This window comes from Megalobrama amblycephala, linkage group LG13, assembly GCF_018812025.1.
Source record: "Megalobrama amblycephala isolate DHTTF-2021 linkage group LG13, ASM1881202v1, whole genome shotgun sequence".
NCBI classification, from domain to species: Eukaryota; Metazoa; Chordata; class Actinopteri; order Cypriniformes; family Xenocyprididae; genus Megalobrama; species Megalobrama amblycephala.
This window is the reverse complement of record NC_063056.1, coordinates 12059628-12076055: the sequence shown is the minus strand read 5'-3', so window position 1 is coordinate 12076055 and position 16428 is coordinate 12059628. Positions and strand designations below refer to the sequence as shown.

Here is a 16428-nt window from a genome sequence, read left to right as displayed (position 1 = left end):
AAGATGCCTGGAGCTTATCAGTTACATAACCGTGCTGTTTGACACAATACGATCAGTCTGGCTGCAACAGCCTATCATAACAATACATTTTCCCGGAAAACCAATCACAAGCACCCTGACACCTTAAGGACACAACAGATCTCTTTTTACCTTAGGTCTTTAACCCTGCTAAATAAGGGAAATTTACAATTGACATCTTCATATACCTTGTAGAAAAACTCAGCATCGATACGGAAGCTCTTGACGCATATAATTTTGGACATTTTGCGGTCATGTCCAGGACATTAAATACTAATATTTGTCGAATGATTTTTGTGTATTATGGACCAAAGTACTGCCTAGCTTGCATCAAGGACACAAAACGTAGCTAAACAAGATGTGTGCTATTATAAACAAATCATACAACTATATACTTATGGTGAGCTTAACTTGCATGTTGGTTAGAAGGCTATTAATTATTTTTCAAAATAAAAGAAAACACTAGCCCCCGGTTTCACAGACAAGGCTTAAGCTGAATCCCAGACTAAAATGCATGTTTAATTATCTTAAAATATCTTCTAATATGTCAGTGCCATTGTTTTGCCTCAAGATGCACACCAGTAATTAAAAAAAAAAAAAAAAAAAAAAAAAAAAATTATAAACAAGGCCCGTTTAAATCTACTTAAATGTCCTAATTAAACTAAGGCCTAATCCTGGCTTAATCTAAGCCCTGTCTGTGAAACCCAGGCCTGTAACTACTGCTACTATTACTATCTAGTCTATAAAAAATGTTATAGGTTTAAATATTTCATGCTGTAAATGTAGGGCTAATATTCCCTATATGAACTGTGTATTAGTGTCGATACCAAGTCGGTACTGAAATTTTATAAATGTGATGAGATAAAATTGTTGAGCGGATTTGTAAACACCTCCGATTGGCCACTGTGTTCATGTGCTCATCAGATATGTCTGTGATTGGCTACAATGGTCAACACACGGAAGTGTTTGAATTTGAAAACGTTTTGAAAGCGGGAGCATTTGCGGACGGTCCGCTGATAGACGCCTGCTTTCAAATGCTACCATGTGTATCTGTGTAAGTGTCTGGTGAAGAGCGTCATTAATGTCTATTTACAACATGTTTTTGAAGCGTTGATCATTGTAGTCAATCAGACATTGATGATCGCGTGAACACAATGTCCAAACAGAGGTGTTTACGAATCCGCTTAAAGAATCACATTTTTTAAAATGTCAGTACCGACTTGGTACCGAAGTCGGTACTTTTGACAACACTACTGTGTAAATATTATGTATGTAGATCTATTGTTTACATCAAATTCATGTTTTATTCATCAGTCTAATCCATTTTATGACTTGTAACCATAAATATCTGTGTTTAGCTTCAATGGGCGTCTTTGACAATGTTCATAATCCCCATTATACACCCAAAAGCATATCATTTTGCCCCACCACTTTTGGAGTAGTGGCGCCACCCTTGAATTAAATCATTATTAGCAATTATTTGTATGACAATTAATGCCTGACAAAACTATAATTGTGACAGCTCCACATAAGACCTTTTCAAACTAGTTATGGAAGGAAAAAAAGTTGAGCACGGCAGATATAGATTCTGGGAAGGTCATTCCATGTCTGTCTAAGGTAGCTTATTAACATCCATGTCAACTTTACAGTGTCTGGCTTTCTAGATAATGAATGTATAGTGAAATGCTCCATAAAATCATTGTGTCTCAATAGCCTAAGGGAAAAAATGTCAAATATCAAGATGCAGGAAATGCCAGAGATGATCCAACTGGGGCTGAGACAGAGGTTAAAGCAGTGACTTACTCTTTGCAGGCGTTGGACACGTGGGCAGGTACAGTGTATTTGCAGTCCATGATCATAGTGAGGGTCTCGCTGTCGTTGGCCTCCTGGAAGGGGGGCTGACCACACACTAGCATGAAGAGGATGACCCCTAAACTCCAGATATCTACAGGGAAGAAGGTTATGTCATCAGCCTTTTCAACAGATTGTTTCATACATGAAAATGGTGAAGAAAATCATTAGAGACCCTTCATTGCCTCAGGAAGGCAGAATGAAACAAACCAAATGTAATGCATAACAAACATTTTTGTGGTTGACACCTTAAACTGGTTTAAGATAAGCATGACTGAGTGTATGAGTGCGTGTCAAGGTCTACACACCTTCACTTACAAACAAGATTTTGGAACAGAGTAACATCTAGCACATTATTTGTGTTTATATTCAGTATTGATTTATGCTTCAATAAATCAGCTGTGTCTGTTCATTTTTCCAATAGTAGCGGGACACATTCAGTGGTTTTGATGCGGAGCAAATTTCAACCAACCATAACTTTCGGTTAATTTGATAAATGTGAAAGCATCACTAAATGTTGTTGCACACAAAGAACTGCATGATTCGATCTGAGAGAAAAAAAGAAAAAAGAAAAAAAAATGCTGAAGGAAAACCAACTGATCTTGGTTTTAAACGCCAATGTACGAAGTTGTGAATGCAATTTTAAAGAATTAGCTCACTGCAAAGTGAAAACTATCATCATGGCACACAAAATAATCATGATTAGACTTGAAAAGAGCATTCTTAAAAAAAGGAAACTAATTGAATTCGGTTTCAAAGCCAATCAAATGTACCAATTTTGAATTAGTTCACACCAAAATGAAAATTCTATCATAGTCACACTCATATAATCTGAAACTGTTCTTTCTTTTGTATTATGATTAAATAAATTGACTGTTTGTTTATATTTGGGTGAACAAGAATCAGACTAAAAGTGGGATTGGAATCTGTATTCCAGTCCTACTCTTCTGTGGGCACAAATATGTAATTTTGTCAAATACCATCTTGTGAGGTGGCGTTAGTTGGAATGACTGCAGCCTGGCACAGAATATCCCTGGATTTTTCCACGAGTAAAGCTCTGTAGCTTTAAAGGTGTGATTACTTTCATTGAATGCAGTTTTCTGTAATCGTGCAGCACTAATGTGCACTTTAAACTCTGGTAGTGAGCAGCAGAAGTGAACAGAGTTTGGGAGAAGTGGCCGAGCCCATTAACAGACATTAAATCAATTTAGCAGTGTGGGTGGGCCACAGAATAAGAAAAATTGTTTTGTCGCAGCCAAAATCTGCCCCACGAGCCCAGGCTGTCAAAACACATGGGAAGTAATTAACAAGTGCTACGGAATGTTCAATAACTAAACAGCATAAAAAAAATCCACCGCATGAGCAGTTTGCAGTGACGTGCACAACTTAATCTTAAATCAGAAATTCTAAGTACAGCTATAACTTTAATGAAAGAGAAGTTTAAGCAAAACTTCCATTAGCCCTTCACTCTCAGAGGATGTCACCACAACTACGGCAACAGTTCGCAATGGCAAGAAGCAAACCACTTTAACAGGCCCATTTTATGAAACTGACAACACATTCAAGAAAATGGAAGAGGCATGATTTCTTGCTCTAGCTTGCACAGATGGCAGGGGCGCATTACTAGGAGGTAATGGGAGATGTTTTATCTGATAATGGCCCCTCGGAGAGCTCCAATCTGCTGTGGAGTGTGCAGCAGTGCACCTGAGGCACAGAGCAGACGTGGTTATGCACTGTGCCTGTGGCTCTGGACCGTTTCTGTCCATGCTGGGACTGTTCGGCTGTAATGACCTGTACACCCACAGGCCACAGGTTTTGCTCTGACCACTGACAGACAGATGGTTCAGAAACAAATCTGGCCCAGCAAGAGGCCATTGTATAGCCAGAGATCCTGAAGTATGTCAAACTCTACCATTCACAAGAGGGCAAACACACAGCATGCTCTACCTATGGATAAAGATGTTATATCATCCGATGTGATTGTACGAGCTTTGCTATTTCTGATTCTTGAATTTGAATTAAACAGGTCATTTATGGTGGCACTAGAAAGTATTAAAATAGTTATAGTTATCATCATCGGTGTCAGTGGGCCTTTAAACACTGGCTAATGGGTTAGTGAAAATGTCAAACTTTTTTCTGGCGGAAGCTAGATATTTTACTTTATAACTTGTTAAATATGAATATTTTTCTTACACAAACGCATCGCTTCGCTTCAGAGGGCCTTTATTTACCCCCCAGAGCCGTGTGGAGTATGGTTATGATGGATGGGATGTAGATACATGCACTTTATTCAGCTTCAAACTCGTTGGTCCCATTCACTACCATTATAAAACTTGGATGCGTCAGAATATTTATTAATATAACTCCAATTGTGTTCACCAGAACGAAGAAAGTCATATACAGGTGCATCTCAAATTAGAATATCATAAAAAAAAGTTGTTGTTTTTTTTTTAACTGTAATTTAATTCAAAAAGTATTGACAAAGTAAAATATTTCCAGACTTTTTTTGTTTTCATTTTGATGATTACAGCTTGCTGCTCATCAAAATAAAATAAAAACTTGACAGTTGTCCAGAAGACGATCATCAAGACCCTCTACAATGAGGGTAAGCCACTGAGGGTCATTGCTGAAAGAGCTGGCTGTCTGCAGAGTGCTGTGCCAAAGCATATTCATGGAAAGTTGACTGGAAGGAAGTGTGGTAGGAAAAGGTGTACAAGTGAAAACAAATGACCGCAGGCTTGAGAAGATTGTCAGGCGAAGCCGATTTAAGAATTTAGAGCTTCAAAAGGAGTGGACTGAAGCTGGAGTCAGTGCATCAAGAGCCACTGCACACAGACGTCTTCTGGAAATGGGCTACAACTGTCACATCCCACGTACCAAGCCACTTCTGAACCAAAGACAATGTCAAAAGTGTCTTACCTGGGCTAAGGAGAAAAAGAACTGGACTGTTGCTCAGCCCTCTTTTCAGATGAAAGTAAATTTTGCATTTCATTTGGAAATCAAGGTCCCAGAGTCTGGAGGAAGAGTGGAGAGGAGAAACCATGGAGAAACCATGTTGCTTGAAGTCCAGTGTGAAGTTTCCACAATCAGTGATGATTTGGGGTGCCATGTCATCTGCTGGTATTGGTCCACTGTGTTTTTTTGAAGTCCACAGTCAACGCAGCCATCTACCAGGAAAGCACTTCATGCTTCCTTCTGCTGACAAGCTTTATGGAGATGCTGATTTCATTTTCCAGCAGGATTTGGCACCTGCCCACACTGCCAAAGGTACCAAAAGCTGGTTCAATGACCATGGTGTTACTGTGCTTGACTGGCCATCAAACTCACCAGACCTGAACCCCATAGAGAATCTATGGGGTATTGTCAAGAGGAAGATGAGAGACACCAGACCCAACAATGCAGATGACCTGAAGGCTGCTATCAAAGCAAGCTGGGCTTCCATTATACTGAGCAGTGCCACAGGCTGATTGCCTCCATGCCACGCCGCATTGATGCAGTAATTCATGCAAAAGGAGGCCCAACCAAGTATTGAGTGCACAGAAATGAACATACTTTTCAGAAGCCTGACATTTGTTTAAAATATCCTTTTTTATCTATCTTATTGGGTTTTTGTTAAATGTGAGCCAAAATCATCACAATTAAAAGAACCAAAGACTTAAAGTATTCCAGTCTGTGTGCACTGAATTTATTTAATACACGAGTTCCACAATTTGAGTTGAATTGCTGAAATAAATTAACTTTTTCACGACATTCTAATTTATTGAGATGCACCTGTACACCTAGGATGGCTTGAGGGTGAGTAAATCTTGGGGTAATTTTCATTTTAAAAGTGAACTAATACTTTAACTCCATCTGATTCAACATATTGGAGAACGTAGACATATCATGTGAAAGCTCCTTTATTCACTTGATGGCTTCTTTCAGCCATTCAGCGACACAGGGCACTATTATTCAGCACATTATTATAACAATCATTATCAGGTTATTGATAGATCATGCCTTTGCCAATTTGTTAGAGAAAAGAAATTGCAACAAAAGGCACACACAAACAAAGACACCGAGAGTCTCATCGAGATACTGGCATCATAACAATACGAAGACATTCAGAGACAACATCTCAGATATTCACAGCTCTTTGGTACATCAAAAAGATCAATCCAAGCAAAAATAAATCAAACAACTAATTTTGCTGTCTGAGTATTTCAAATATAAATGCACTTGGCGACAAGACAATGCCTCTAACACACTTTCACCAGCTCTAGACAAAGACTAATGGGTTGTGGCCAAACAAAGGGCAGCTTTAGTGTATGAGTCCATCTGTGGTGCTCTGTCTGTCAGCTGTGGATGAACTTCAAATGTAGTTCCTTTATAAAGAAACAATGGCACAGTCTGTGAAGTCTGCAGTAGAACTGTAGCAAGTCATCAACAGATGCCACCACTACTGCGCCCCTCGATGACTGAAGTGCTTTTCTTTGCGTCAAGCCGTCAGATGCAGCTCTATCCACAGTTCATTGTCACAGTGCACTTGACACCCCTGGTCAAGTCACCTTTATTTATATAGCGCTTTATACAATACAGATTATTTCAAAGCAAATTTATAGTGATAAACATTTAAAAAAAGGTCTGTTAAAACATTAAGCCATGAACCAAGCCAACCAGCTACGAGGTGAGTCATAATATAACAAACTTTGATTTGAAGCAAAAAAGTATTTGAAAATCATACAAAAATACAGAGGTACAGGACTACGTACTTAACGGCTTTAGTGATAGAAAGAATTACAATCTCATAGCATAATTAAAATATAAACAATGGAGGAATATAAACTTCATTTACAAATGTTAATCATATATATATAAAAAAAAAAAAAAAGTTTTTGAGAGCATGTTTTGCTTGTTTTGACTCTGATTGGTGGAATTTTCTGTACACCTTCATGGGTAATATAGTTTTTCACTATGAATTTTTCTGTTAAACACGATTATTTTGAAACTAATTTGAAATTATGCAGGCTAACGGCTTCAACATAAGGAAACAGCATTAATTGACAACCTTGCAGCTCACAGTAAGGCTGTCTTTAAAGGTTTACAAGTTATTGTTAAAAAACAATTTCCCTATGGAGAAACTGAATGGAGGTTTTACTTCCGGAACCTGACAGTTGCACGTGTCAGTGTAGTCAAGTCAATGATATTGCAAAATATTAAGTTTCCCCAACTAAGCAAGCCAAAGGGCGACAGTGGCAAAGATCCCAAACTCCATCAGTGACAGAATGGAGAAGAAAAAAAAAAAAAAAAAAAAAAAAAAACCTTGGTAGAAACCAGGCTCAGTCAGGGGGAACCAACAAATCAACATGGATTGGTTTATTTCCAGGCTGTATCACGAGTCAGATTGTGGATTCTGAATATTTCATCCTGTTCCTTCTGCTTGGAGATTAGGATACATTATGCCAGCATTTGGTGGCTCTACAAGTCATTGCAAAACCTGGGTTATTTTAACCTCAGGGCTGGACAATACTTAAGCCTGGAGGCATCTTAGGACTATCACACAACCTTGGCACTAGAAACACCTGCACTATACATAAAATATTTACAGCATAATGTAATCCTAGATCAATTCACTAGCATGGTGTGCACATACACAGTAAGTTCTAACTAAATCTCAAATGATTTGTTTAAGCCTCTCAATGCCCTGCTGAACACCTAAAATAACATGCATGAATCAATTCAAGTGGATACAAAAATCTAAAATAAAAGGAGCATTTAAAATAAGTGGATTTTATCTCTACATTTAACAATTTATGTATTTATTATGTATGTTTGTCAGTTTGAATATTGATTCAATTATTTTTCTATATATATATATATATATATATATATATATATATATATATATATATACACACACCATGTGTGCTTCTAAACAGCACTCTTCTGAGCAATAGATTTTGATTTCTGACACTGGAAAACTTAAAAGTACCATGCCAACAATCTTGTTCTCCATCCATTTCTGATATCACCTCTAGAAACTCAGAATTATGTCACTTCAGTAATCAATCATTATAGAATTTCTTTTGAAATGTATAAAACTCTTCTATGCTGCATCTGTGTGAAAGCCCAAGCCCGTTTCTCTTATGCACATCCTTCATGTCTCCCACTGTCTCTCAGCTGCTCCATACATGCATAATGCGAGTGAAAATCAGCACGTTAGACCTCTGGGGTTTGTCATAAACTAGAGCTCTCTATAATTCAGATGAAAAAAAGCTCACATGAAAAACTGCAGTGGCCTAATATTCTCAACAATGAATCTGATAACTACTACAAAAAAAAAAAAAAAAAAAAAAAAAAGTTAGGCTTTACAGTCTGAAGAAAAGAAAAAAAACTCATTTGAAAGTTAAAGCAAAAGATCTGGTTCAGTACATCCGCTAAGGGAGCTTTTAGGAGTGACAGTCGTGCTCTCATGTTGAATGCATCAGGTGAGTTGTTATTACATAATACAGGTGCAACACAGTCAAATTCGAGTGGTGTGACTTTAGGGTGTTAGGCATTTATATATAAACTTCTACATTTTCTTAAATAAAAAAATATGCTACAGTACAACCTTGATAATTGGTTAACTGTAAGTTGCCTTAATAAACAGTAAAAAAAAAAAAAAAAAAAATAATAAATATAAAGGGATGCACCGATACCATTTTTTAGGGACCGAGTACAAGTACCGATATTTTTTTTCTGGTACTCGCCGATACCGATACAGATACTGATGCCTATTCATTTATTAATTTTTTTTTTTTTTTTTGGTGATGTGGCAGTTTTCCAAGCACAACACAGTGAGACTAATGAATGTAGGACAGCTTCTTTATTAGAGAGAGAGAGCTCTGGTCTGTGTTATTCAGCACGATTCCACCTATCCTGCCTTCACTAATCGATAATGAATGATTGAAAGCATGCAGTTCACAATGTGTGGGTTGTCATCATTAATTTTGAAGTATTTCCACACCCCTGAGACTGCCGCAGGTGTATCTCTGCACAGAAAATTCTGTCAGTTACGTCAGGTATCGGTCTTTGGTATTTTTACGAGTACTAGTACAAGTACATGAGCTTGGTATTGGGCCCGATACCGATACTGGTATCAGTGCATCCCTCGGTTTAACGGTACACGTATTCGTACCGAATGCTTCATGGGGCAAGTTCCAAATGGAATTTGTGATGTGATCATCCCTATATGAGCAAGGCACGCATGTGACGTATGCAGCTGTTTGGAATGCACTTGGCAAAGGGAGTGGCGTAATTTCCTCATTATCTTCAGCTGGGATGTTCCCGTGAGTACATCATGAATACATTTTCCAAATCGTGTTTTTGTCTCATCATGAATCTCTATGGTACGCCTATAATAAGTGTCTATATTCTGACTGTTTTAGACCAGTCGCAAAGGTTATTTGTCACAAATCTGCTGGCAAAAAAAACAAAAAAGCACAACGGGGCTCGTAATAAAATGAGAATCAAAATTTTTTGGCTTTTTGGAGATGGCGAGAACTGAAGGATTTGAAAAGTTGTAAAAGCAATGCGGAAATGGAGTTTTTAATTACTCAACGGTGAGTAAGGTATTTTATTGAACAGATAAATTGCAATATGTAGCTCTCTGACAGAGTTAATTGTAAAGCCTTATCTACTGTGAAGGGTCATTTCATTATGGGTTGTTGTAGAGCTGTGCTGGAATTTATTTTCAAGGAAGTACCGCGTCTAATAATGGGTATAGCTACAGTAACGTCTTCAGCTAGTCAGCTTGAGAACCTTTCCATTTAAACTGGTTATATCTCGTAAGCCTAGTAGAGAATGTTTTATGACCAGCAGAAAAAACATATTCATCTGCACAGTCATGCAAAGCCAAAGCACAACCAAAACAATGTTCTTCCACAAAATGCACGCAGTTTTGTTTTATTTTTTAACCGCTGTGGCTTTTTTTTTTCAAAAACCATACATGTAATTGCTTAAAAAAGTAATGACACAACATAATCAGGCACACAATTAGAGGTATCATACATTTTCATAACAAAATGCAGTGTGGTTCGAGATATGCACCAATGTTTTGTTAAAATTCTCTGACCATAAGTATGAATAGTAATGCATAATCTGCAGAACTGCATTACAGAAAGCATGACAGTTTCAAACACACCGGTGCTGTACTATTAACACAAGACTCACTGGCCAACTGGCTATCATAAAGTCATAAAATTAAAGGAAATTTATCCAGAGTTCAAGTTAAGTTTTAAGGTATGCAGCCTTACAGGCAAGAACACTACTGACTACGATGCCGCATGTGACGTTTTAACAAAAGTCTTGTGTTTTTCAGTTTGGCTGAATATATAACACCCACAGCAAACCCATTCAATGGTCTAATAACATCCTGCGACTGCTGACCTGAACCAAAACAATAAGGACTATTTATGTTTCAGAGCAAGGCTCAGGGGTTTTTGCATGTCTTTGGCATCTGTGTACTTCAACTGATGCTCCAGTATGAAATGAAAGGGACAGATTTTTAGCACATCCTTATTTGAGGGCAATAGGTTCATGAGGAAGAGAAAAGCTTTGCCTTAATTTGTCCCATCACCTCTAACCACTGTATGCACTCCTTCTGTGAGTTTACACAAAATAAAGAATCCTATTGAATCAAAGGTCAGACAGCCATTGAAAAGACTCCCTGTCTAAGGAGAAAGGTGTGTGTGTGACTGAACAAGGAAGTTGCGTGCAAAAACATGAACAAATAAAGAATATGAAGTGTCTAATCACTGCACATAGACACCCGCGACAACAGAGAATACCAACTGGGGAAGGCCAGTCAATTTTATTTTTAGACATTAATAATATTCTCAGCTCACGCAACTAGACACCAGCTGATGTTGCTTGATATTAACAGAGTCCTCAGTGTTCAGAAGAGAAAAAAAAAAGGAAAGAAAAAAGATGAACCAATTTCATCTGTACAAATCACCATCAGGGAAACCAATCTTAAATGTGAGCAATGAAGGAAAAAACTGGCATTCAAAGAGCACTTTTGACTTAAATCAAAAAGATACTGTTATCTAGCTAGCTAATACAATGTATATGCGGTTGCTGAAATTCTGAGAACAATTTAAAGATTTTGAAAGAATTCAATCAGTTGAATGAGTTTAAAAAAAATAATAAAAATACAAAAAATAAACAAATGACACTATTTTTTCAAATAAAGTGTGTTCATGAATTTAAATGTTGGTTTATGATTACAAGCTTAATAAATTATTTGCTGTAACTTTTAATTTTTTAAAGAAAAATACACAAAATTTTGTAAGAGTTATTTTTTTAGTATTTATTTATTTCTATTACTTTTTATGAATATATAGCCAGTACTATATAAAAACAACAATAGTTACTTTTTAAAAGTTAAAGGGTTGGTTCAGCCAAAAATGAAAATTCTGTCATTAATTACGACCTTTGTTCATCTTCAGAACACAAATTAAGATATTTTTGATCAAATCCAATGGCTCAATGAGGCCTCTATTGCCAGTAAGATAATTAACACTTTCAGTGCCCAGAAAGCTAAAAACAGTTTATGTGACTACAGTGGTTCAACCTTAATGTTATAAAGTGACAAGAATTCTTTTTGTGTGCCAAAAAAACAAAATAATGACTTTATTCAACGATATCTAGTGATGGGCGATTTCAATTTTCAACGTCATTAAGCTTCAAAGCTTTACGAATCTTTTGATTGGGAATCAGTGGTTCGTAGCGTGCATCAAACTGCCAAAGTCATGTGATTTCAGCAAACGAGGCTTCGTTACATCATAAGTGTATCGAAATGTCAATGGTTCACCACTGGGGGCATGACTTTGGCAGTTTGATACATGCTCCGAACCACTGATTCGAAACAAAAGATTCGTAGAGCATCTAAGCTTCATGAAGCAGTGTTTTGAAATTGCCCATCAATAGATATTGTTGAATAAAGTCTTTTTTTTGGTGCACAAGAAGTATTCTCGTCACTTCACAAGTATTTATCGGTAATTATCGGCGCTTGATAAAATCCGATGGATAAAGAAGATAATGAACGAAGGTCTTACAGGTGTGGAACATCATAAGGGTGAGTAATTAATGACAGAATTTTCATTTTTGGGTGAACTAACCCTTTAAAATTTCTATCTAGTGTTCCAAATTAAAAAGTAATTTCCAAATTTAAAAAAAATAAAGTATTTGCTGTCTCGTTTTGCTTTTTTTTTTACCTAAGATATTAATACATATTAATATTTTATTTACATATTTTATTTACAATAATATATGGCTGGCCAAGCACAAACTGAACTACTTGCCTGACTGGGTCTGGCAACAAAACAAATTACTGTTGAGCCCTAAAAGAGTGGAACACATCAGTACCCCCGCACCTGGAGTCTTGTTCTTGTGTGCTTGTGTCAGGTTTGATGAGTGATCTGAACGGGGGGCACACTTCTTTGGAAAACCTCACATGTGCCGGACACACCTGGTTCAACCGCGGCAGCAGGTGTTACCATAGCAACCAGTGGCCTCGATTAATGGCCCTCTGGGTGGATTTCACATTGTACACCTGTATCAGGCAAAAATCACGAAAAGACGCCACTCTAAACATAGTTCCTCCATTTCCTTTAATAGCCTGCACCATCCATCTCATGGTACATTGATGTCTGCTTCCTCCCTTTCCAATCCAGAGCTTCAGCACTGCACAGCACAGAAGAAGAAAGACACAGGAGGAGAAGAGGAGGAGGGTAGAAGACACACCCCAATGCCGTCCCCTCGTTGTGGTGCCAGGGCAGCAGAAGTGACGGGACTCGCGTAAGCGTGCAGGCAGCATATGTGCCTCGCTGGTGCTTTAATTAGTGATTGGGGATTAGTCACTTGGCAACTTTCTCTGGTGAGCTCACCGCACCACTTCTCCTCTCCAGTAACCAGCTTCAGAGCAGCCCATAGAAGAGCAGTGTGGTGTTCCAAAAGAAAGTATGCATCATTTCCTCTAACAGATGCATAGAGTCCTTCAATGTTAACTAGCCTCTCCCAATACTGATGTAGGCTGATCATACATTTAATTTAAGAAATATATCAATATATTTTGAAATATATTTAAGATCTATGTCTGTTTAAAGGCCACCAAGAGTATGTGATTTTTTTGTACATTTTTTTTCCATTATATGTGTGCATATTATATTTATAAGTAAAACAGTAAGGAAAAGTGTGTTATCAGCTCGAGCTGCAAGATACCTCTGCATAAAGATGTACAGCTGGCTAATCAGAGGTCTGTAATGTCTGTATAAAAGGTGTTTACTGCATTTAAAAGATGGCACACTTGGCATTGCTCAAGGATCTTGCTGCATGTGTTCTCAAGCGAGAGAGCATCACGTTTGCTGAGACGAAAGAAAAGGATGTGCAGAAAGCCCTTATATGGGCATGGTTTGGTTGTGTTTTATGCAAATTATTTACCTCGGACATGCAGTTGCTCATTTAGAATACTCTGAATTCATCAATATTAGAACGAGGTCAAGTACAATTTCATGGGTATGCACACATGCTGTGAATTGTTTTTTTTAACTGCTAAAGGGGGCCAAAAGTTACATAGTGTACCTTTAATGCATCTTTCCTGAATAAAAGTATTAATTTCTTTCAAAAGAAACTTTTGAATTGTATTAAACATGAATCAACATGGGTTACAGCCGATGGTACTATGAGCTGCCAGCTGGCCTCAGGGTTATCAAACAAAATTGTGGGAAATCATTCATTTTTCTATATTTCTGAAAAGTTTTGAGTGACACTTTGCTTGGGTCTAGGCTACCATCAACAGCCAAGGCCAAAGGAATTACCCACTGTACTGTCTATCCACTCTTCACTTTTGGCAGTTTTATTCAAATGGCTAGAGATGTCTTGATACCAAGTTTCATTAGTCGATAATAATAGCAGTGAATTTGTCATTTTCTAAGATATCAGTTTCAATAATACACCACAAACGAAAGCACTAAACACACATATTTAAATAGTTTAAGTTATTCGATTTTGAACAAACAGTCAGTAATGAAGAAATATATTCAATGCACTGTTTTTTTCAATGCTTTTTTCTTTTTTTTTTGCCAGTTTTGTTGCTTTATTAATATTAATGACATACTAGACAGTGGCAGGTCTATTAGCCTGATGCACTGCCAAGGCTTAATGCATTGATCCATTTTGACTGTTTATATTAATATCTCACCAAGATGGGAATTTGCATTAGACAGTTCACACACACACAGCCGCATACTATAAGCCACGCACAGTCTCCATAGGGCACGTGCTGATTGTTCAAATGCAGTCACCTGTCTGTCAGACAGCAGTTCAAATGTCAGTATTTTGACCTTTCTATACTGTAGAAAGACTGGTATTTCAAGTTTCTGGTATATCAAGTTTAGTATTGACAAAGTACTGGTACTTTTGACCTACACATGTAGAATTTAAATTTTATACATCTATACCAGGGATTTTTTTTTTCCTCAATCCAAGGACCTTTTAGTAAAAATTAGGAGACTGTGAAGAGACCCCCTGTTGCATTTTGTAAAAATTAATGTACTAACATACTTCATGATATTGTGAAGCCATTAAAAGCCATCCAAACTACTCATATACATGCACATTAGATCTCTATATTTTTCTTACAATGTGGGAAGGAAAATTAGTTTTTATATAATTAGCTATAACGATAACTATTTGTGTCCACACCAACAACCAACAAATGATAACGGTCTGTTTATTCTAAGCTCACATACTACAGTTTAAAAAAGTATGTACAACATGTTTTTGCTGTTCTTGTTGCATTTACTCGGCTTTAACCAGCAGATGTCCTCAGCATGCTATGTTTCAAGTGAATAGCTAGTGTAATCGATCTAATCTAACAGTAAATTTAACTGACAAAGTCAATATAGTGGAATAAAAACAACAACTAGTCTTTTTCACTTCAACTTCAAAGGAAGCAAGACAATGTTGTCAAAACTAGCACTGGATACCCGAGGTAATTTTATGTTACACTGTTTGCTAGCCTGTCTCTCATCGTTAAAACTTATCACCATTTATTTCCAAGGGTATGACCGATAGTTTTCCATATATCCATTTTCTTCAAAGTATCCTTGGGGGTTTGACTTGTCAGACAGTGGTGAATTATTCTGGATCTCGGCGATTAACTTCATCTGCCATTTTAAATGAGCGAGCCCTTAAATTCGAATGGATTCTGATTGGCTGTCAGTGTTTTATCTTTCAACAGCTGGAAAAAAATAATTCTGAAAGTCATCCCAACGATATTGTTTCTCTATATTGTTATAGCTGTGAAGTGGACAGTGCTTAGTGCTTAGAATTATTTTTAATTATTTTCTCTCTATCGTTATCGCTTATAGTTAACATTCTTGGTGTGAATGGGCCTTTACGCATCATCTTGCACTTGAATGGACAAATACAAACACAATTGTCAAAATGCCTATCTTGGCAAGGATCCTCATAAACACAGTTGGTTATATCTTGAGTAAATGTAAACCAAACAGGTGTGTCAGTATATTGGAGTCTTAAAGTGCTTCAATAAGCTTCAGTGCGTTATGAATCTTTTGTGTCGAATCATGATTCGGATCGCGTGTCAAACCGCCAAACTGCTGAAATCACATGACTATAGCCTGGGACACACCTAACGATTAGCTGAAACATTCTAAGACTGAACTGAACACACATACCGATTGTTTCCTTCGACTGGAGCCGATTTATATACTCACACATGGAATTTGAACACCGACTGTAATCGTAGACTGAACGCAACTGGCTCTGACTGGACGCGTTTGAGCGCGATCAGTCATAAGTATCAATTTACATTCATAATCGGCCTTACAATCGTTAAGTGTGTGCACGGCTTATGGTGCTCCTAACCGCTGATTCAAATCAAAAGATTCATAACGCTCCGAAGCTTCCTGAAGCAGTGTTTTGAAATTGGCCATCACTATATAAGTTTTTTTTTTTTTTTTTTGGTGCACCAAAACTATTCTTGTCGCTTTATAATATTATTGAACCACTGTACTCACATGAACTGATTTAAATATGTTTTTAGTACATTTATGGATCTTGAGAGAGGAAATGTCATTGCTGGCTATGCAGGCCTCACTGAGCCATCGGATTTAAACAAAAATATCTTAATTTGTGTTCTGAAGATTAACGAAGGTCTTACGGGTGTGGAACGGCATGAGGGTGAGTAATAAATGACATTATTTTCATTTTTGGGTGAATTAACCCTTTAATACTTAAAGACTTAATAGGCTATTTATTTTCAAACTTAAACATTTTTATATATTAAGCTGGTCTACAACATGCTATAATGATTGAAAAAGTTCTGATTATTTGTTATTGTTCAGTAACACTTAGTGACATAATGCTTCATTAGTTTACATATTAATTCATTATTACCAAACTGACAATGAAAAATACTTATAAAGCATTTATTAATCTTAGTTAATGTTAATTTCTTTGTTAATATTTAATAACATTACTGAAATCAAAAGTTGTAACTATTAGTTAACTAAT

At 37.0% G+C, this 16428-nt stretch overlaps 1 protein-coding gene across 3 annotated transcripts in view; it reads right to left on the bottom strand.

Annotated features, from left to right (window-relative positions):
* snrka (SNF related kinase a) overlaps positions 1 to 16428 on the bottom strand; it is a 57957-nt gene that overhangs the window by 19990 nt on the left and 21539 nt on the right. For all 3 annotated transcript variants that reach the window (XM_048151879.1, XM_048151878.1, XM_048151880.1), the window contains exon 3: positions 1822 to 1963. In XM_048151879.1, the coding sequence (XP_048007836.1) occupies positions 1822 to 1963 (142 nt within the window). The remainder of the gene's footprint in view (positions 1 to 1821; positions 1964 to 16428) is intronic.